Genomic DNA, 14,063 nt, shown 5'->3' with positions numbered 1-14,063 from the left:
TTGAGCCCCTACTGCTGCATTCTTGTTGTGAGGCTGCCATGTCATCATCCTTGTTCAATGTGATTCGTTATAAAGTTTGAGAACACTCCTATTCTTCATCCCAATCACTATATGAATTCTGAAACTCTGCGCCTAGTGTAACCAATTTAATGTTCATAATAATGTATGCAAACGTCTGAAAATCATCCGGAGGTCTCCTTTAAGTGCATTTATTGAATATTCATCTAGGTTTGGAAAAAAAAAAACATTTCAGCATCATGGAGCAAAATTTTAAAATTTTAATCTGACATTTGACCCTTAACCTTTGCCTTTTGATCCAAAAGTCCCAAAGATCACTGTCCGGCAGTAAATGCAGTGTAACCAATTTAATGTTCATAATAATGTATGCAAACGTCTGAAAATCATCCGGAGGTCTCCTTTAAGTGCATTTATTGAATATTCATCTCCTAGGTTAGGAAAAAAGCATTTCAGCATCAAGGAGCAAAATTTTAAAATTTTAATCTGACATTTGACCCTTAACCTTTGCCTTTTGATCCAAAAGTCCCAAAGATCACTGTCCGGCAGTAAATGCATTTACTAAGTTTCATGAAGTACCCTAAGCCGTTTCTGAGATGTATGGAGAAAAAAAAGAAGAAATACTAGCATATTCCCTTGACTTTTTACCTGTGACCCTATGTCCCACAACTTTCCCATAGAGATTTATAAAATGGTAATGCACGTGTACACTAAATTTCAAGAGAGGCATTGCATATTGGTAAAATAGTGAGATTTAAAGAATTGTCCCATATCTTTTACCTTCAAAATGTGCAACTAAAAATTGATAGGCAAAATTTCGTCCACTCATGCATAATATCATATATGCCAAGTTTCATGAAGATACCTTGAGCTATTTCCGAGATGTGGAGAAAAAAAGTGAAACTTTACTATTTTTACTTGACCTTTGGCTTTGACCTTTGGCAACATTGTCAAAAAACTTGCCGTAGAGAATCCTTATGTGGTAATGCATGTACACTACTTAAAAAACAAACAAACAAACACCTAAACAAACCTTGAGGCATTGCATAGATATGGGTTAGAGAGTGAATGTTTAAGAAATTGGCCTGACTTTTGAACCTTGAATGCGCAGCCATAAGTTGGTAGACACAACTTCGTCCACTCATACACACATTTGCCAAGTTTCAGTTTGATACCTCTAACGGTTCGTAAGATAGGCCTACGCTGTCCACAAAATTGATTATACGGACGGACAACCCGAAAACATGCCTGCGGCGACAATTCGTGGATGAGGCAAAATAAAAATTACATTAAAAGATAGTATAGTGTGAAGTATTTATAGATTAAGGAGGAACGCATATTACTTCAAAAAAGGACAAGTCCACCTTCATATACATGTGGATTATGTGAATGTTGCAGCAACATGCAACACATCAGTGAAAGTTTGGGGAAAACCGGACAATCTGTTCAAAAGTTATGAATTTTTAAAGTATCTGCCCTGTTACTGCTGGATGAGAAGACTACGACAGTGTTTGATGTCACATGCGTAGAACGATATAACGAAAATGAATATAAAGAGAATTTCACATTTTTTTTTTTTTTTTTTTTTTGGGGGGGGGGGGGAGTGCACATTTCCTCGACTTGTCACTGACGTATGATAAAGGTAATATTATCCCCCTGCCTTCTGAAAGAGGCAAGTTAAGCATTGTTTTATTATGCGAGAAAAGTGAAAATATGCTGAAATTTATGATCATTTTCTTTTTATCGTTCTACACAATGTGACATCACAAGCTGTAGTAGTCTTCTCATCCAGCAGTAAGTTAGCAGAAATTTCACAAAATCATAACTTTTGAACGGATTGTCCGATTTCCCCCAAACTTTCAGTGATGTGTTCTACTATTATTGCTGCATTCACTCAATCCACATGTCTATGAAGGTGGATTTGTCCTAAGAATAACAAACTTTAGCAAGCATAGGTTACTGGAGAACAACGGCCCAAAGCGAGACGTGAGATACGTCAATATTTGTTTTGCAGTAGTAAGCACTCTGTTATAGGCGAAGGAAAAAAAAGGGTAGTGTGAATCGGTACGCGTTGTGTTCACTTAGAAGTAAATTTTCGTCGTGTGCCCCTTTGGCAGCCACAAAAGTTCAATTCTTCTCATTATAATTTATGCTGGCATATTTGGAGGTAATTTGCTGGCATATTGGAGGTAATTCGCACCTTTCTTCAGAATAATAGAACTGAAAACTTTTATAATGAGATTTTCTGAAGTGTATTAGCGGAAGATTGTTGCGAGACATTATTATTCAACCGTGCAATATTTCATGACGTTTGCAAAAGGAATATAGGCCTATGACGTTTAATGTGTAGTTTATTTTTGGAATTTATTTTTAATGAAACGCTACTCTTTTACAATGGCAATACACAAAAAAAAAAATTCCGTGAAACAAAAAAAAAAAAATCGAAAAAAAATCTTTTGAAACCGTTGGCAATCTTTTAACCCTTCACACAATATGAACGTTGGATAACTTTTATTGGGGTTTGAGTAAGTATGATGAGAAACAGCGGGCTGCCACTGTTTCTTGCATTCTGACTGGTTAAAACCTTACATCCATTCCGTGGCAGTATAATTGCACCGTCATACAATATCATGTGTAAGGGATGGTACAGTACTGTTTTGATTGAGATGGGGCATTCAGATTTTAACTTCTGTGAGATAATGAGAAATCTGTTCGGAAATATTTAAGAGCGTACAATTCTAAGAGGAATTCAAAGCTCATTTTGATAAAGATCCATTTTGAAATAAAAGATGGGCTCCACCTTTTATTAGGACCTCTTTGTTTTTTGGAAATCTTAGTCATTTAAAAAGCGATTATTATGGAAAATAAATTTTGAATTCCTCTTTCAATTTGACGCTCTGTAATATTTCAATAGAGGTTTCTCATCATCTCATAAAAAGTTGGAAAATGAAGCCACATCTCAACCAAAATTATACCATCCCTTTAATGACATTAACCGCCCGCCATAACCTCCACCTTCGACAATGCCTCGATCATGTGGGAAGCAGACAACTCAAGGTTCTTTGTCCGGAAAGACATAGAGCTGTGTTCCTGTAAATGCTCTCACTTTGTGTGCAATATGTTGTTTTACTGTACATTCGGCATAAACTTACCCTGGTTGTTGTGCATTGTCTCCATTGTCCTTTAAAATATAATAGAAAAGGTTGTCTTTATGCCATCATATCAACTAATATGAACCAAATTAATAGTTTCAAGCGTGATCAATATCGGTAAGTAATGTGTCATCCCTGAAAGAAGCATTAAAAAGTCTTGAATGAATTTCTAAAAGTGGATATTATGAGAATTTCACGACATTCGAATCATTCCCGTCAATTCTTGCTTTCTCTCCAAAGTGAACTATGCCATAAGTATTCAAATACATTCTTTCGTGAGGTTTCATACATCATCCTGAGATGAGGCCACATAATACTTTTTGTACAAAACATCACATTTCCATTTATGTTTACTTGAGTAAGATAGGAAGAAATACAAAGTCAGCGATATTGCTTCTTTAATAGTGGTGCCAAAGACCATTCATTTTTGTTTGGTAAAACCTCTTCTTTTTACTGCCACAGCCATGAATCGTAACGTCTCCAGAGGTTTGTGTTCCTTATCATGCTATGGCAAGCTCTTCTATACGAGAATAATGACCTAAAATCTTTATCAATGTTATGCCTTGTCCCATAGATTTTATTGCAATTTCCTCCGATGCTGTTGCCTGTGCTTCACCTCATAAAGTTTTAATGTTGGACTTTGGTTGTCAAAAGTTATCCATATCGTTGTTTCTAGAAACACCTCGATCAAAGCGAATTGTCAGAAATGTGTCCAAAGTCCTGACAAATATTTCGCCCAAACATGTCAGATAATTATTACCCCGTTATTTATTTATTTTTTTCATATATATGTGGAAGGTTCTTTTTAGAGTTATGTATTGGCAGTAGGGAATTATCTATACACCCATTTCATAAACATAACCTATGAGCTATTAAAGCAGAATGTCGTAAATAGTGATGAAGACTCTACACCAAAATGTGATAGCATGCATGGTATAGCCCCACTAATAAGAAGTCTAAGCCTCAGTGCAAGCACCAGAAATTTAAAAAAAAATCTGTATCCATTGAGGTACAATAAAAAAAACCCCGAGAAAACAAACCAACGGAAAAAAAAAAATGTTTTCGAAGATGACTTCGAAATCACACAAACAATTGCTAAAATGAAACAACATGCGCTACATCGATTGATGTTAGAAACCGTCATGGGGCGTCACATGTATAGTATGCAAATATACTTTACCTTGAGTGTCTGGTTAAAACTATGAGCAGATTTGACTCCAAGAGGCAACGGGTCCAGTAGTTTTAACCAGAAACTCGAAATTAGGCAATGAATATATTTGTGTTATAATTATTTCGGATACTTTGCGGAACGTTGACAGACCTACATAATACTTATAATAAAAAGGGAAACAAAGAATAACAAAACTGTTCTTGACCAACAAGAACTTGAAAACAATAGTCTGATATTTCAACATGTGTGTTCGAATAATGTTGTACCGCTAGGTTAACAGCAGAAGATGTACTTTTTGATAAGCTGTGTACCTTGTTCTGAGTAAGAAATGTAATGAGGCGAAGACAAACTCATTCGTTCAGAGCTGAAAGGAGCTCACAAGTATAGTGAATTGCATCAGAATTTGGTATTATGAAGAAGTGTTTGTATCGGGCATTATGATCAGAACAATAATAGTAAAACCGTACAAATGGTGAGAAAACAAAGACTGATAGAGATAACATTAGATTTAAAGTAAAGTTGCACATGTCATAGAACATATTGCGAGACTGCATTCATCACGGACAGAAGTTACAGCAACAGAGAAATTGAATTTAAGGGATAATGACATTACAACTATGAAAATCTCTCTTTATGGATATTTAATACAATGTACATGTACTTTTTGATTCATGATGTCAATTTGCCGAAGTGCATTTTATTGATTTTTCACAACATTGTAAAAACAGTCTTTCCATTCTCAGTCTTAAAAAAAAGCATACCTTCAAGTTAATCAAATCTCAACACTCACAATGGCGGTACCATTTGGTTCTAAATGAAAACATGAAAACTCACCAGTATACAAAAGAGATATCTCTATACAAGATGACAAGAAAAAGCAATACCTGAAACTACCGACGAGTTACACTGAGGAAGACAATCTATTTAGGAAAAAATACTGAATCAATTCCAGGTTTACAATGATTCACCAATTACTCCTCGGAATACACCTGGCTAAGCATGTGGTAAAAGCTACAAGAGGATCGGTCCGAGTTATTATCACTAACCGATGCTGACCTCCATGAAATGATGAATAAATTCAAAGACATGAATAAATGAATGATTTTGTTTTTCTTCAAATCAAACTAATTAAGGGCATATACATATTAAGACTTGACATTAATCTTTTCTTTTAAAGGGATGATATTATTGGTAGAGATATGACTTGGGCTTTTAACTTTTTGCGAGATACCAAGAAACAACTTATAAAATAGTACAGAGCATACCATTCTAAAAGGAATTCAAAGTTTACTTGATGAAAATCAGATTTGGAATGGCTGACACATCCAAACACAAAGTAAGACAAAATGATCGCAATAAAAGGTGGGCCACTTCTTTTATTACAATCACTCTGTTTTGGATACCTCGACCATTATTTTCAAAACCAATTTTTCATCAAATAAACGTTGAATTCCTCTCAGAATTAGATTATGCTCTTTCATATTTCATAAGAAGTTTTTCATCATCTCACCAAAAAATGTTACAAAAGAGAAGTTGGATCTCAACCAAAACTATACGATCCCATTAATTACCAGATTGCTTTTTTGGTGCTCCCCCCGCCCAAAAAAAGAAGCATGAATATGGATTAATTTTTATAAAACGTTCAAATAATGGTGTACAACGAACCATAACTTTATAATAAATATGAAAATTTGAAGGTATTTTGACATAGTGTGTCAAATACCATGCGCTGTGAGTAAGACGTTTATGAGAAGGTAAAAACAAAATAGGGGTGGAAGAAAATGATGTGACTTTAATAAAGCATGATCATTTTCCTTGATAATTATGTGACAGTTTGCAGTTATGTTACAGTCTTCAAATGCCAAATAGGCACACTATATAGGCCTCCAGTAACCAACCTGACCGAAACCTGTCGACAAAGACCCGCAAAAAATCGAACGCTCGGTCATTAAAGACAAAACAATGAACGACTTCCTTGCTGACACGACTACTGGTAAACCAAACAATGCGGCACCCGTAACGTATGCCTACGAGACCAAATCAATTTCACGTTACACACATGCATAATAACAAAATCATTTCATGCATAATAATGCTCAGAGGACTATACCTTTGTATAATTTCATTTCATTAATGTTGTACAATTAATGTTGAAGTTTATGTCATTTTCCTCAATGTGCATTATTTTGAAATGGTTGTGATTTCTGTTGCTACCTCCTGAGTGTAAACTGAGTTACCAATTTTGCTCGTCACTTCTGAGCCACTGGCCTCCTGTTCATTGACCTTGACTCTAACTATTTCAATGTTGTCTTCAGCATCCGCCGCTTTGCCTTTCCGCATGTGTGTAATCCACTTGTATAACCCGATCAGTAAAGCTGGCTCGATATGGATCAAAAATAGATAGAGAATCGGGTAGAAGAGCATGTCTAGGAAGAGAGGCGAATCGACGAAGGAGAGGAGGGTTACCGTCCAGGCAAATGCTACGTTCTGCGAGCCGGTCTCGAAGGCGATAGCACGGCACTTGGCGTGAGGCTGTCGGAGCAAGAGGGCAAACCCGTAGCCTATGGCGAAACCCAGGGCTGGAAGAAGGATGGAACACAGCCACAGTCCCCATCCAGCTTTGTAGAAACTTGGATTCAGCATTATGGGGAAGGCAAAGGACCCAATCCCAATGAGAACCGCAAGAGTCAAGGATACCTGACGTGTAAGTGAGAGAACTTCAGCGAGTATAGATTCAAAATTCAAAATTCAAGATTCAAGATTCAAATTTATTTTCACTTCCATCACATATTAACAAAGAAATTATGTACAACGTATATGCACATGATATTTATAATAATTGCAGAATGTGATTTAACAAAGTTCATATATGAAAATGAGTAACAGATGAAAAAAAAAACACAATTATACATTTTTCAATATATAATAAAGCATAATACAAGTAAACTAAGGACGGGGATGGAAATGGAGGGTCCCACTAAGAAGCAGAGTTTGTACGATAATTTTTTTTCTTCTTTGAAATATTCCATTGCTCTCTCTATCATCACACATAATTTACAATACTAAAGTTAAAATTATGGAAGGATTTTGTTTTTGAAGAATGGTGCGAAAACACCCAAAAAAACTTTTGGAAGATCTTTTGAAACAGTATACCGGTGACCTTTTCACAGGTGAATGTATGTTATACAACTTTAATGACAATGTTAACTCTGATATTCTTATACCTCTGTCAGCTTCACCCTTACTGTGAAGGGAATGCCCTGTACAACTCTGATAAAAGGATGCACAGGCTACGGACGGGTGTAAAATCTTTTCTTTTTCTAAAATAGTTATTTCGAAATGAATATCCTTTATCAATGGATATCACATTACAATATGTACGTTAGCATGCATGCACTGACTTTCCTATTGGATCTATACCCTAGTACAATTGGAATACTGCGCAATGATTATTTTAGAATTATCTTTAAAAGGTTAATTGAACCTATCCACTTTAACTCACCCGTGTAATCCAAATCGACCATTCTTTCTTCCACCAGTTCAAAAACACTCCGAAGGCGGCGGGGATCAGAATAGTGATGAGGTTTGTAAAAATATCCATGTAAGGAATCACCGCTGACTCACTGGTCCACACCCGAGAGTAGATAAAAAGATTTAGGGGCATCATCCCTAGGGCGGCGACTGTGGAAACCGTTGTCATGGAAACGCTGGCAGAGAGAATGATGTGAGCGTGTGTGTAAAAAGGAGTTCAGGCACAGAATTTCTTATTACATTGTGCACTCTTTCATACTTCTCTTTCCTCCCCGTCGTTTCATTGAACAGCAGGAGAAGTTATCTTACGCCTGTCATACTTTACTGATAAGGGCATTACACAAAACTGATTATCGGTTCTATGAGAAGTGGTCGGGATCATTTTTCATAATACATATTGTTTTCTTCATTGAGAAATACAGAGAAAGCGATGATTAACAAAGACGTACAACTATTTTAATGACATAAATAGTATAAGACTGACGAAAATCAAAGCAACAAGAACCGAAAAGGAAAGAATATCACATAATGGAATATCTCATGTCTTCTTAAAGACTGCATGAAGGAAGAGACTATTAGAGCAACCGTCCTTTTCACAGATGAATATCACCTCAAGCACACGTCCCCATTCGTCACGTATGTGAAGACATTCGAATAAGTTCCACCAGGGCAGCATGCAAGTATGAGGACCGATATGGCGCCGGCATCGTCAAGTTTCAAGGCCAGGCCGAGGCAGAACCCGATGAGAGGCATCAGTATAAACTGTGACGCCATGCCGATGAAAAATCCGGCAGGATGACGAAACTGTACGAGGGAAGAGCCAATGAGATAGTAGTCTGGCTTCCAGACCGTCTGCTTGTACTATTTTTGCTTTGACGTCTATGATGCGTTTCTTTGCTTGGACCATGCATGAAAATACAATGACCTTAATCATCTTGCATATCGTCAAACATTTCCGAAGTGTAAAATAACATGACGTTTGCTTTGTATGTGTGTGCGTATGTATTTCGAGGCCAAAGTTCTTGGAATTTGCTGGTAAGATACCTGCATTTATAACTTCATCAATATATTTTTAAACAAAACTAAAAAGGTTTCCCTGTCGTTCCGGAGGTATTACGAAAATGAAAATGATTTTATTTAAAAAGGAAGGAGTTACTAAATGATGTATATTGCCTACAAACCGTTTCTTTAATGTCCTTGAAGTTAATGGTCACGCCCATTGACAACATCAGCAGTACCAGTGAGATAACGGCCAAGATCTGTGACGCCAAGGTTAGATTGACTCCACCGTTTGGAGGGCTCACAGTGGTGCCATTACTTGTAACATTTAGCGTTGCCGTAGACAGCACAGTTGATTCGGTGATCCATATGACAGTCACATCCGTAGCATCCAGCCCGAAATCCATATCGTATGACTGTAAACTGCCCAAAAAAGATTAAAAGTCATCATTATTTTCCTCCTGCTACCAGATATGATACGTTTTTGTTTTCTTTCAGACGAAGAACTAAATTGATATCCCTTTCTTGGAGGTGCTAAATCTACACACCATTATACAAGGTAAGGACTAAAACCTGGATTCGACACTCAGCAAAAAAGTAAACGCTTTTTCAGGTTCATATTTTCATAGAAGATTTTACGCATGAGCGAACAAATTCGTTTTTGACCTCCAAGGCACAAAAGAAAACATTGCAAAAATTGACATGTAGCTTTAATGATGCAAACGCCCTTCAAGATAACAATAATAACAAACGACGAATGTTAACACAATGAGAGACATGAATGAAATAGCAAAAGTAAGAAACAAAAACAAAGTCAGAAACTTACAACCACAAATGACAAAGGGAGAAAAGCCACAAAGTTGAATAAATGGACAAAATTTCTCTGCTGAATCCTTTTGATATAGGAATTTACGAATTCATGACACAAATTCGAGAATCCAATATCACTTTCAAAGTTAAAATATTAGGTTTCAATATGAAATAACAATTAGAATTTCTACCATTCCTGTTAAATTTGGTTTTTCTTTAATGTCATTTGAATTCGGAATTGACAGAGGCTTTTTCATTTTCCTCCATTATGTTTAGCTTTTGTTTATCTTGGGGTCTGTGAAGACATTATAGATATCATAGGTTTACTTTCGGAAATTGATTAATGTTTCTTATTTTAATGAATTTGTCTTTTGTTCTCATCGGACTATGGAATATTACTTTTTATACGTATGATTGACAACTTGTTAATTTTTGCAATTTTCACTTTTGTTTTCACAATTGTGTTCACTATTCTTAAAGTTTTTGTTTTACCTCTCTTTTTATGAAAGCTTATTGAATCATCTTTAATATGGTATTTAACATTAATATTTAGTCAAATATTCTATGAGAAACAAGAACTTGAATAAAAGTGTTTACTTTCTGTTTTTTTTTTCTTACCGAGTGTTTTTAACTTTTTTTGTGTGCTTTTGTCTCATAGAAGTACCCCACAATGGGATAAAGAAAGTGTACCTCCTGCACTGGTCCTTTCGACACAGATTTTCAAAGAATTATTATCATATTTTTTTTTTCGATTAGCAACTTCTGGAACACCGTTTTTTTTTTTCTATATCACGGTGACATAGAACACGCAAATATTGATTTAGTGACAATTTTCTGCGACACTGCGTGATTTTTGTTTAATGATTTATAATCTGTTAACATTCTCCCTCTTTATTTTCTCCATCTCTACAAAGTATGCATCGAAATGAAAATGTTGCACAACTAATAATCAAGTGAAGTGTGAGTCATCTGGAAAGCCGCAGATTGGAAAAGTATAACTAACCCGAGTTTTTATTTTTAGTTGTTTGATTTCTCATATCCCTCCTCCCGCCCCCCAAAACAACAACAACCAACCTCAAGATTGCAATATAATACCGGGAAAAGACAAAAACGTAGTAAGATTCAGGCGTAGGTACCATACTCTTTCTGGAAACCTATGCTAAAACACATCACAACTTTAAACTAGATAGCATACTCGTTAATTCTGAAATATCATCACGCCTGCGTTGCAGGATGAAGTTCACTACAAATCGTTTCAACGTAGTTAAAAGTGTTGCTTGACTATATGCTCTGAATTATGTTTTCTGTACAGGACTATTTGCTTTTTCTCAGCGGCTATATTAATTTTGCTGAGTGAGTTATGGGATCCATGTATGAAGATTATATCATGATAATAACGATAAGTCATACTTACGACTGTACTCAATAGTATGCTTCAATGTATTCATGTTGTCGATGTAAGATATTTAGGCCTAATAGAAACTAGTTCCAAGCTCACGAAGTTCTTCCGTCGAGTTCATTCTATTGCAGCTGATTCACAATTAACTGTCCTACATTGACGTAAATGAGCACTAAATTGTTCAATGTTTTAGTAGTAGCTATGGCAAAAATATACTAGGCATACATACTCGAGCAGGATTCGAACCTACGACCTCCTGATCTTCGGACAGGCGTCTTATCCTCTAGACCACTAGAATATGAAATACGGCCTTGGGTGGTTCAAGAGGTATTTAACTAACAGAAAACAATTTGTTTCAAAGATAATAACTCAGTTAAAAGAAATAATAAATGTGGCCTTCCCCACAGGGAAGTCTTTTGGTCCGTTGTTATTCATGTTTATATATCACTGATTTTTCATTGTATCTGAAGTAGTTTCTTTCATACATTATTCCGATGATTACCCATGTATTTTTTGACCATAACGATATCAAAAGGTCAATGTAGATTTCAAAATGTGACCAATTGGGTTAGTGTTTAAAAGTTATCAGTGAATGCCATAGAAACGAAATATATGCTTTTCAGTGTTACTGCTGATTTTCCTGAAGTTCAGAAATAACTCAGGATGATTTAAATCTAGAAAGTGCATCATATTTCAAATTTCCTGGTATTATTGCAGATAAACTCTCTTAGAAAATACTTATTAATCATATTTGTTAAAATCATTTTCCGTAATAAAGGTGTCATAAACAGACCGAAATTTCATATTCCTCGAAGGACTACTTTAGTTTCACTCCTCTGTGATATTGCGTTACCTTAATTACGGAATTTTAGCTTGGGACAAGACTCATCAAACGCTATACTGTGTAGACGGTAGAGTGCTGTTACTGCTGAAGAAATCCCTTCGTTTTTGCTCTTTTCCTGGACGTTCACATATTATTGTTTGCCTCTAATAAGATATTACGAAAATTATGTTCTTATTTAACCTAGGTTAATTCATATACATGTATAATAACAGTTTACTCCCTTTTATTTTTTGATTGTTTGTTCATCAAAGGTCAATCATTCCATAATTATCCCACTCGACGGTCCAATGAATTTCACTTAGCACTTCTTCGAACGATTAAGAGATTAAAGAAGGGCTCATTTCTGAGAAGTATACGATCTGTTTTTGATATACGGGAAAGCTGGATTTTTTTCTTCGTCAAGCCTCCGAGAATCGTTGTCTCTGTTGCGTATTCATTTTTATTAATTGCTATGTCGTTGTTATGCTAGTCTTGTTTCTTATTGTGTCGTCAAGTCAGTCGTTTCCATGTATAAAGAAGTCTTGTTGCTGTCTCAGTCTCGTTTAATATTTGTCCGTTTGTTTTTTGTTTGTAGTTGCTTTTGTGTACGTAATATGTTAGTCCGTCTGTCTCTTTGATAGTGGGCTGCGAAATATTTTTGTTGCTGTTGTTGCATTTTCAATCAATTTCTTTTTAATCAATCTGGGTTTTTTTTTTTTTTTTCCAGAGGGGCTCACACTTTACGAGCACTGTCTGTTCGATGGGTCCCTCAGTTTTTGTACACAGTGTATATTGATATTTCTCTTTACTTCAGCACCCATTACAGTGAGTTGTTACGGTAAGGTTTCAATTATTGTTGATTACTATGTTCAATTCGCATGCATTATCGCTGTAGAAAGTGAGATGTCTAGCCTATTATGTTACTGTGGAAAAACGGAAATAAATTTGAACTTGAACCGCCAAACTTCCGCCCTACAGCCAGTGCTGGTTCTAATCCCTAGCCTGCAGCTGGTTCTGCGCAATTCTTGAATTTCATGGAATTATTCTTCCGTGGAGTTGTTCATATTGCAATTAAATCGCCCTATATCGACAAAAATAGAACCAGTACTGGTTGTTGGTGGCTGGATGTCGGAAGTTCGGTGGTCTAGTCGATAAGATGCCTGTCTGGAGACCAGGAGGTCGTAGGTTCGAATCCTGCCCGAGTACGTATGCCCATACATTATTTCTTATGTCATGGCTACTACCAAAACACTGATCAATGCAGAGGTATTTACCTCGATGTAGGGCAACTTGTCAATCATTTGCAATAAAAACAACTCAATGTGGAAAATTAAATGAATTTGAATAATTACGCAGTACTCGCTTCATGCTATAAAGATTAGAACCAGCACTGGCTGTCGGACGGAAGCTCGGTGGTCTAGTGGATAAGACTGAAACACTTGGTATATTCAGTGCTATTTACGTCAATGCATAGGGCAATTTGTCACTCAGTTGCAACAAAAATCCAGCTCTTTCCAAGTAAGTACGTCCTTTCATAAATCAGGGTACTGGGCAGCATTTATCAGCCATCATGCTTAACCCTTCCCCATGTGCATTTGCTCTTGAATTCAGGAAAGAGGTAATTGTAACTCATGAGTTTTTGTCCCTCGCAATATTACTTCATCCATCTTATTGTGAGCCCTTTCCTTCCTGGTGCTAACTTTGCACCAGTTGTCATTGTCGTACAGTCAAAAATGACAACAACAAACAAACAAACAAACAAACAAACAAAAAACAAACCCAAACAAAACAAAGCAAAATAATTACCCTCTTTTCCTGTCATCTCCTGTCACATTAACATCAGTGATTTGTTTTTGTCAGCCACCCGCCTTCAAATCGGGCTTTATGCTTCAACATTTTAGAAGATGATCATTTTTTTGTTGACATACATTGTATATCAATTTCTCTCAGTGTTTCTTAATAAAGACATCAGGCCAAATTGCACGTTTGCTTGCTGTATTTCAATGTTTGAAATATACTGAGGAAATAAGTGGTAATATTCTACGCAATTTCAAAGCATTTACATACAAATAAATTGTGAAAAAAAAAGATAAAACTCTTATTGACATATTGGAAGAGATAGTGCGGACAAAGGGAAAAGTAGTTGTTTAGTTATCACTGTTC

The 14,063-nt window shown here is 36.0% G+C and overlaps 1 protein-coding gene across 1 annotated transcript; it reads right to left on the bottom strand.

The window, feature by feature from the left end:
- Positions 1-6,519: 6,519 nt before the first annotated feature.
- Positions 6,520-9,275, bottom strand: LOC140233731 (ileal sodium/bile acid cotransporter-like). Its single transcript, XM_072313832.1, has 4 exons — positions 9,051-9,275; positions 8,480-8,673; positions 7,841-8,045; positions 6,520-7,035 (listed from the first exon to the last, which is right to left on the bottom strand). The coding sequence occupies exons 1-4, from the start codon at positions 9,273-9,275 to the stop codon at positions 6,520-6,522; spliced, it is 1,140 nt and encodes a 379-aa protein (XP_072169933.1).
- Positions 9,276-14,063: the final 4,788 nt, after the last annotated feature.

Source organism: Diadema setosum, chromosome 10, assembly GCF_964275005.1.
Source record: "Diadema setosum chromosome 10, eeDiaSeto1, whole genome shotgun sequence".
Taxonomy (NCBI): domain Eukaryota; kingdom Metazoa; phylum Echinodermata; class Echinoidea; order Diadematoida; family Diadematidae; genus Diadema; species Diadema setosum.
This window is presented reverse-complemented; position numbering and strand designations above follow the sequence as displayed.

Coding starts and splice junctions, on each gene's coding strand:
- LOC140233731 (XM_072313832.1), bottom strand. CDS start 9,275: ATGGATTTCGGGCTGGATGCTACGGATGTGACTGTCATATGGATCACC. Junction 8,046..8,479: donor AATGGGGACGTGTGCTTGAG/GTGATATTCATC, acceptor TCTCTCTGCCAG/CGTTTCCATGACAACGGTTT. Junction 7,036..7,840: donor GGTCGATTTGGATTACACGG/GTGAGTTAAAGT, acceptor CTTACACGTCAG/GTATCCTTGACTCTTGCGGT.